Raw genomic sequence first — 9394 nt, forward strand, 5'->3', positions numbered from 1 at the left:
TTTCCAATTACAAATTATTAGCACCGCGCAGAAGCAGTGCTTTGCTTGTAATTTAACACTTACTGTGTCACTTACAACTTATTGGGTAGCCCATCTGCCTTCCAGATCAGCGGAGGCCAGAGCTGATGGAGGACCATCTGATACATTTTGAGATCCCACCCATCTGGTGGGGATCTCATTTGAACAACCGCTGGTGTGCAAGACTGGACTGGCCATGGCAGGCACCGGGCCTTTCCACGGTGGCCCTCCAGGGTGGGGGCGGGTTTTGAACCCCCGAGGCGCTTTTGTTAACCGGGGTAGTTTTGCAGCATAGCCGCAATATCGGCCCCTGTATCAGAAGCAGCTGCAGTGTTTTCCACGCCCCCCACCCCTGCCCCGCGGCCGGTCCAACTAATTTCCACGGCCAGTTTGCGTTTCCAGTCCGGCCCTGCTGGTGTGGCAGTTACTCTGACAGCTGAACACTTTGGTGAATGAGCATTAAGTTGTTTCTCAAAAATGTGAAAGCATTGGCCATGGCATCAAGCATTGTGCAGGTTCATTATGAAAATCACCCGGCCCGAAAAGCTCACCTTGAGCTAACAGCCCAGTGGTGGATGGGCCGTAGATGCTGATCAAGTGTGCTTCATCAAACGTAGAAAGAGCTGTGATAACATTTAAAAAGTGACACACCTAGCAGAAAAGGCCTATCCAATACAAATACCAGCCATACTAGCCAGCCTAGACACAGAAAAGCATTTGATTGAGTCAGCTAGAAATTCCATAAATAACTCCTGGAAAAGAGAAAGATTTAGGACACAACATGGAACTTTGGATTCAATCTGGATATAAAGATCCAGAATTAGCATTAATAGACAAACAGCCCAGGGAATTGCCCTACAGAGGGGAGCGAGACAAGAGTGCCCCTTTTTCCTTTTCTAATCACCCTAGAAGTAGAGCCCCAGGCAATGAAAATGCTCAGTAACCCCAATATTTTGGGAATACCATTTGTAGGAGGAAATAGTAAGATATGCCTATTTGCTGACTGTATTGTTTTAACACTTACCAAGCCAGAAACATTTCTACTGGAGTTAATACAGGTATTAGAACATTTACTGATAAGCAGGCTTCAAAATAAATAAAGAAGCGTCGGAAAATACTCATTCTCACTGTCCCAAGGCAAACAATGGTAGCAATCAATAAGTCCTGCCCATCCATCACAACTCAACTTTTACGACGCACTACCATTACAACGCAGGATTTATAACGCAAGTCATTACAACGACTTGCGCTGGAGGCCGCTGTAGGATAAGGAATAGTTTAATTTACTATCAAAAACCTTCCCTACTATCCACGGGGACTGGAGTTGGAATAGTAAATTAAACTATTCCACTATCCAGCGCCCCCCAACGCAAGTCGTTGTAACGACTTGCGTTGTAAAACCTGCGTTGTAAAGGCATGCGTAGTAAAAGCATGCGTTGTGATGACATACATCCCCCATAAGCGGGCAGATAAATCCATTAAATATATGGGAGTAGCCCTAACAAAATGACTAGATGAATGAACAGGAATTAGTTGGGCATTAATACACCAACCAATAAAATGAGACTTGAACAGAGGGAGATCGCTATTTATATATAATGACCAGGATGGATAAATGTCATAAAAATGAACATTCAGTGCTTAATTTGTGCCTGTGGTTTCCAGTGCTTAGCTCTGGCACTTATTTATCAGGGTGAGGTCTAGACCTGAGTGCCACTCACATCAACAACTCCACAACATGTGTGGTGTCGCACATTAAATCTACTGTTTACACTCTGTCCCCCCAGTACAGAGCTGAGCCAATAAACCCGTCAGTCAGTGTTGCTGGTGGGCGGGCCACTGATTGAGCTGGATTTGGTCCCGTGCAGTGCGGCAGACATGGCAACATGCGTAACCTTTTTTAAATTCCAGGTCACCCGCCCATCTTATCATCATGAGGCACACACGCACTACACACCGGCTGTCCTGCACTATTAGTTGAAGTAGCAGCTTGTCATGCAGTGTACAGCAGCAGACCTCTTAATAAAGGCAGTAACCCAGTAAGTAACCAACGCTGCTTTTTCTTATGGGTGCCACATAGGTCAAAAAATGGTGGAATCTGCTTGTTCTGAAATGTTTTCTGTCCACAGTTTCTTCACAGGCACCAGAAAGGTGGCATCTATTGCTTCTTGAGAGCTATGTGTCCGCTGCCATCTCTTCACAAGTCAATGAAAGGTTTGATCTGCTTGTTATGGAAGCCTCGGCCTGCGGCTTACACTGATGATGCGAGTCTGTTTTGCAGTGTGACGGGCAATTAGCAGCAAAAACAAAGGATTTAATTGGTCTAATGCTGGAGAGAGATATTGGACCGCCCCCGCTATGCAACTGCATTCTCGGACTTCCCTGGTGCAAACTCCTCGTAGTACCCTCAGGTGCCAGCCTATCACACTGCCCACCTATGCCAACTTGTCACACTGAGTATCCCTGCCAGACAAAGGAGTATCCAGAAAATCAAAATACCACCCTATTTGACCAGCCCTGTAAGGCACCGGTGTTCGAAGCGAGGGATCTCACCGTCCATAGAGGTTTTCAGGGGAGTTGGTGCTCAGGTGAACGTCTGCTTCAAGAAAGCTTTTTTAATGGCTGATGATAAAACTGGGGTTTCAAGAATTTCCCCAAACAAAATATGGCTTCTTAATGTGTGCCCATGAAATATTACAAAATGCATTTCCAGTGTGCAGAGGCTGACATTAAATTGGTTTCCTTCCTTTCTTCACCCTTTTTCCACTTTTTTGTTTCATCTATGGTTTTTTCCTTTTCTCACCTCCATACTTTTTGTTTCCTTTCAGTCTCTCCCTGATGCTCTCTTTCCTTTCTTCACAGTTTTCATCCTTTCTCTGTCTCCACTGCTATTTCTCCACTGCTAGTCCTCAACCCTCCCTGTTAGCGCTGGCAGGGCATTTATTTATGAGCGTAGGCATAAACAATAATAAGACAGGAGCCTATAAAGCAGTAATTACAGGTGTCCACCTTCAGTGCATTAGTCATTTTAGCAAATTTATTCCAAAATTGTGCTTTAAATGCACTTTTGATTTCATTATTTTTCAAAATGTTCCCGGCGGGGGGAGCCTCCCATCAAAACCTTACTTAGAGTAGGCTCCCTTGCTGAAATTCAGATCAAGTATTACATCTGGCTTTCAGCAGTGCCAGGTGAGGTCTGTAGCTGGAGACAATAAAGTAAATGGGCAGAGCAAGAGGAAGAAGTGGGTGTGGTCTCCCAAAAACATTTGAGCACCTGCACTTAACATTTTACAAACTAAACACTGCGAACATCCTTATTCGCCTGCTGTAGATGTTCCAAACATTCTCAGTTAAAATTCTGGAGGTGGTGCTGGCAAAATTACAAAAAGAGATCACAATGTTCAGATGAAGAAAATTGGCCCAGAGTAACTGCAATGATACTGAAAGCCCTGAGAGAAAAGGGAGGCCAGGGATGATCAGGCATTCCAACATACTACAGAGTGTGTAGCTATCATCGATGCAGCAGGTGCATTGGCACCGGGGACCAGAGACCTGAAGGGCTCAGTGAACCATGACAAAAGCTGTATTTTGCTACCCCAACAATACTCAAAGGGGTCATTTTCCCTACTTGCACCACTGCCAATAGCATCCACGCTATGCTACTAAAGTGCAGCACAAGTGAATAGACCCCTGCATAAACAGAGACAAAATGGGTACCTATGAACCAGGCAGTAGAAATAAGACCTTTAAGGGATTTAGAAGGGTTAGAAATATCACAAAGACCCCCAAAATGACTAGCCAGCCATTTCTGAGACTATGGTCTGAGACATAGGACAAACTAAAGCAAAGTAGGGATTTGGCAAGCTTTAAGTCTCTAAAAACAGAAACCCACTAAAATTCCACATTTAGACTAGCTGCCCTTGCATGTACCCTCAAGACTTGAAGAGTGGGAGAAGGTATGGCACTACAAGACGTATTCAAAAAACAAGAAACTAAACCCTTCAAGACATGAAAAGAAACCTTTGGAGTGCGTGAATCGAATAGATTATAATATCTACAAGTTGGATATCGATCATTACACTATCAGAACAAGGTGGAGGCAGTAAGAGAACTTTACCCTGTGGAGACGTTCACTCAAACACATCAGGGCTCCAAAGTGCTTTATAAAATCCTCAGTGACGCAAAAAAAGAACAATAAAGTGGGGATTGCAGATAAAATGCACATTGAGAAATGTATGAAAAGAAGTGCTAGACAATATAGCGAAACATACCAAAGTTGTTTATAAGTATGCCATATAGGACATTAGGTAAGGTAAGGTAAGGTAATTTTTATTATGCATAGTTAATTAAAACCAGTGCAAACATTTTACAAAACAGGTTAAATATCATAAAAGAAGTTGTATCTTTGAAAACGTCATTAAAAAAGCAAACCGTAAAAGCCCAATACAAAGTTCCAGATGCATTCCTTTTGGGTAAGAGCAGGTGTCAATAAGTTCAAATTGGCGTTTACTGTGTAATGTTTTTTGGCAGTTTCTGCTCAATTAGCGCTAGGAACTTTACATACCTGCAGTTTAGTTTTGTGTTTGCAGGGTTAAGACAAGCCAGTACTGCTTGCCTTCTAGTGCGAGTTCCTAACTGTTTAAGCTGGTCCTTTAAGAACAGCTGGCGTGCTGGCCTGAACTCTTGGCAGAGGCAAGTCATATGAAGTATGTCACCCTTCTCTGTATTGCAGAAGGTGCAGGCATCGTGGCCATTGATCCTGAGCCATGGTGGAAAGTGCTCTCTAGTAGGCAAGACCCCTAGTCTGTATTTCAGAAACTTCCGTTTTATTGTCTTGGGATAACCCTGGCTGAAGTATGGTTGAGGTGTCAGGGATTTATATGTGTTTATGGTCATCCATGCATGGTTTCTTTTAGCAAATGACTCTTTATCCTCTAGTAGTGAAAGAGTTTTGACAGTTTTCCAAACCAGTTTTTTGAATGCTTTGTGTCCAAGTTGCATATCCCAGATCTCCGTTAGTTTGGTAGCCCCCAAGGCTGTCTTCAGGTAAGATCTTGCCTGAGATGCGTCCCTGCTTTGAATGTCTTGCCATAACAGCTCATTTAAAGTGTTAGTAGTAGCAGAACGAAGTTTATGGCAGCAAATGATGTAAGCTCCCTGTCTTGCAAGAGCTTGTTTTTGTAGTCCAAATTCCAGCCTGAGTTGGGCGGGCGATGTATAGGGCGGGAGCGAAAACATTGTTCGGTAAGCTTTTGTCTGGATTAAATCCAGATTCTTGGCATCTCTCCCACGTAGAGCCTCACTGCCATAGCAGATGGATGGTAGTAGCTTAGCCTGGATGATTTTCAGATAAGGAGTCAAAATTGGTCCTATTAGTTGGTTAGCTATGCTTTTTAATGTGGCGGCAATACAAGATGCTCTCCTTTTCGCTTCCAGCTTTTGCTGTGAGAATGAACCGTCTTGGTCGAAGATGACTCCCAGATATTTATAGTCCGAGGCTGGCTCAATTTTTTGGCCGCCCAGAGTCCATATCTTCTGCGGTTTTTTGTGTATGTTTATTGACATAGTGCGAGTTTTGCTCAAGTTTATTTTTAGTTTGTTTTCCATGGCCTAACTATGCATTTGAATTAATAGTTGCTTGAGGCCGATGTAGGTATGGCTCAGTAGCACGACATCGTCTGCGTACAGAAGGTTGCTCAGGGATTTCCCTCCCAGCCTCGGGGAATGGGAATTGCAAGTGTTTAATATGCCTGGTAGATCCGCCATATACATATAGGACATTAGGATACACAAAACCATACCAGTGGCACATAACTCAAGAATGGCTACACAATGTATATCTCTCTAGCTCAGGTAGAAATAATATAATAATTAACAATTAAACATAAATCTGGTATCATCTCAAGTCAATGCTGGAAAACTATAAGAATTGCAATCAGTTACACATATATGTTAAATAAATTCATATCTAGGACATAGATCAATCATTTTAACCAATCTTGAATGATCAATTTAAGAAAAAGTTAGACATACAGTCAGGGCCGGCCTAAGGCATGTGCAAGCTGTGCACCTGCACAGGGCCGCCAAATCCCAGGGGCCGCCACGCCAATAAATATCCTTAGATACATATTTGCGTGGCGTCCCCTGGCAGGGATTTGGCGGCCTCGGGCCCCCTACCTACACTCCCTGCTCAGGGCCTCCGTGAGCCTAGAGCTGGCCCTGATACAGTTCCAATAAATACACTTACAACCATCCAGATATTAATATATTAAGAACTTAGCTAGCTTAATCAATAGAGAGACGGTATTAATATATTAATATCTGGATGGTTTTAGGCAAGTGCACCAAATACGTTTCTATGTCTTATGGCTTTATGTTTTCTCTGACAATTCCATTGTTTATTTCTTAAAGTAATTTCCTTATCCTCGGATTACATGTGTTTTTCTGCCTCAACCTTGTTCTTACTGACTACAGACATTGTCCCACTAACACACCACACAATGATGCAGCTTTGTTGTAAAGTCTGTGTCATTTTTTTGTGATCCATACATCCATTTCTTGACTAATTTGCATCTTCACAAATGCAGAAGCAAGTTCGTGGCCCTCTGAAAGCCAGCTGTGCTAGTCTGTGGATGATGAGCATAATTGGTTGCAATGTGCGTGCTCGCACGTGCTGCACTGGACTGCCCAGTGACAACTGAACGTTCACCTTTGCCACCAGAAAGTTGTTATTCCGGCTCTGTCTAAATATCCCTGCTTGCAGGAAGAGGGCTGCAGACGGGCAGAGGACGAGTCGGCACTGAGAAGTGCTTATCACAGACCCTGTGTCAGGCAAACCATTGTGGCCAGCAGGAATTCCGTGAGCAGTGTACATTTATTTATAGAAATCATTGTAGGATAAATGAACTTACAAAAGTCACGTTTATGGCTTAAAATGGAGGCACAGCAGCAAAGAAATGGACTTTAAACGTACAGGAGTGCAAACACGGTTCTGCATTTTGGAAGTATTTCACAACTCGGCTTCCAATAGTCAATAAGTAACTGATTAGCCAAGTATGTTCCCCTGTAATTTGGAAACGTCGGGGGAAGGATGGGAACAGAGCTTTAAGTGGGCGGGGGCTAACAGGCACTCAGTACCTGCACTACTTCAATTTTGAAGGCATGGTACCGGCACTTCTCTGCACTGATCCAATTCTTTTAATCAGCGTGCCAGCACTTCTCAGAGGCTAACAGGTACTCTGGGCCAAAGAGTAGCTGCACTTTTTATATTTCCATTTCAAGCACTGGTTGGAAAATGTATACATTCTGAAATCCTAAATTACAACATCTTGCCCTACCTGAGGTTGTGTACACTAAAATAAAGGTCTAGATATACATGCATAAATAACAAAATCAAAACCAACATAATGAGGCTCTGAATGCGCCTCGATCACCGCTTGCAAGTGAGGGAGGCGCTGTAAGTATTAACGAAAACTAGCAGACAATACCTTTTCGTTTTGCATTTTCCTGTCCATTGTTTCCCTGCTCCACTCTGGACACCTCCAGGTCAGTGAGAGACACCAGCAGTCTGGGCAGCTAGGTATATCAGTTGGGGGAGGAAAAGGGAGGGGACTGGGGGGAGGGGTCAACAGCCACAACCCGAGTTTGTATTAATAAATGCTCGTAGATAATAATTTGACATAAGTGCATATGTTGGACAGAGGTGATAACTTAATTTTTTTGCAAGTTAAAAAAAATGGTTTGTAAAAAAAAAAAAATGTAAAAAAAAGTTGCTGTCTTCTTACCACCCTGATCTGTCCAGTTAGACTTTGAGGACATTTTTTTGAGCTGCTCCGAGAGATTGGTGTAAGCTTCGTGTTTTTGCTGAACTCTGGTATTTTTTTGTCTGTACTTTTGTATATAGCGCGAACTAGAGGTATTGGGCGCTTTACATAAGGAAACAAAACTACACACATGCTCGCATTCATTTATTAGGCATGATTGAACTATGCGATGTGCCCAGAATCACAGGTTGCTTATTGAACCGACGCCGAGACTCAAATGTGGTTCCCTTGTTCCAAAGTCTGTCCGCAACGCCACACACTCTCCCATTTGTCTCCTCTCAAGAAAAAAAGGCTTAGACATTAACAAAAGTAAAACTTTAACTTGGGGAGGAACAGATGTCACTAAACGGAGAAAAGGTGTATGTCACTGGATGCAGGCACGATTTGGCCACATTTTAGACACTGCAAGAAATCGAGCGCTATTCCATTCAGCGTTTTGTGCATCTCATTACCAGTTTTTGTAAATTTATTTTGGAAGTGCCAAGAAAGTTGAATAATCGATTTATCCGCAAATAACTTTCTAGCCCGCCATAGTTAATAATTGCTTGCACACCCGAGGATCAATAAATACTTCAATTCGCTGTCGGCTTCAGCTGCTTTGTCGAGTCTGTCACGTGGGTGGTGCACGTCACAGGATGGAATGCCTACCTTGGAGATTACCATCTCCCCCTGACCCAGGATGGGAGGTGTCCACTTGCACACGACCCCCCTCAGGGCGTGAGGACAATGGGACCGCGGCAAAGCTGCTCCTGGGTTCTACCTTAGTAAACACCGACAGCAACCCTCCGGAAAAGTTCAAACAAAACCGAAGAAACTATTCTCTGAAATGTGACTGAGAGCGAAATAAGATTATAGCTGACAATCTAGACTGAACTGATATATTATAATAATTTGCCTTTTTATATAGCGCTTCATAAAGCGCTTCTGCAGTTTCTTAGCGTTTCGAAATCACAGGGTTACTTAGCAAATGTAGAAGCACTCGGGGGCAGATTTATGTTGGGAATGCGCCACGTTTGCGTCACGCAACTGCGGCGTAAACGTGGCGCATCCCTACGACCCATTTACAATGTGACGCATCTAGGCAGATGCGTCACGTTGTAAAGCCCTGCGCCACTTGTGGGCGTTCCGGCGCAGGGTGGGCGTTCCGGGGCAGGTGCGCCTCGCAAAAGTGGCTGAGTGAAATCTATAAGATTTCACTCAGTCACTTTCAGGCCAATGCTGCGTCAAAACCCTGCGCCTGCTTGAAGCAGGCGTAGGTCTTGACGCAGCATTGTAAAGATGGGGCACCCCCGAGCCTTGCTGGAGCTGCGTCGCACTTGCGACGCAACTCCAGCAATGCGCCACCTTTACGGCACAGATGCGTCACGCATCTGTGCCGTTTTTGCCCCATGGTGCGCCGCATTGTAAATGCGGCGCACCATGGGTGGCGGAACAGCGGCGCAAAATAACTGGCGCATCCCTGGGGATGCGCCAGTTATCATAAATCTGCCCCTCAGTTTTATCTATGTCGGAAGGTGTGAATACGGATCCGGTCTTGACGGGTTTGAACTCCT

At 44.1% G+C, this 9394-nt stretch overlaps 1 protein-coding gene across 1 annotated transcript in view; it reads right to left on the minus strand.

The window, feature by feature from the left end:
* SLC2A2 (solute carrier family 2 member 2) overlaps window positions 1-7582 on the minus strand; it is a 175714-nt gene extending 168132 nt beyond the window's left edge. The window contains exon 1 of the mRNA XM_078666635.1: window positions 7506-7582. Coding sequence (XP_078522761.1) covers window positions 7506-7532 — 27 coding nt within the window. The 5' untranslated portion in view covers window positions 7533-7582. The remainder of the gene's footprint in view (window positions 1-7505) is intronic.
* Window positions 7583-9394: the final 1812 nt, after the last annotated feature.

The sequence above is a fragment of the Lissotriton helveticus genome, chromosome 11, assembly GCF_964261635.1.
Source record: "Lissotriton helveticus chromosome 11, aLisHel1.1, whole genome shotgun sequence".
Classification (NCBI taxonomy): domain Eukaryota; kingdom Metazoa; phylum Chordata; class Amphibia; order Caudata; family Salamandridae; genus Lissotriton; species Lissotriton helveticus.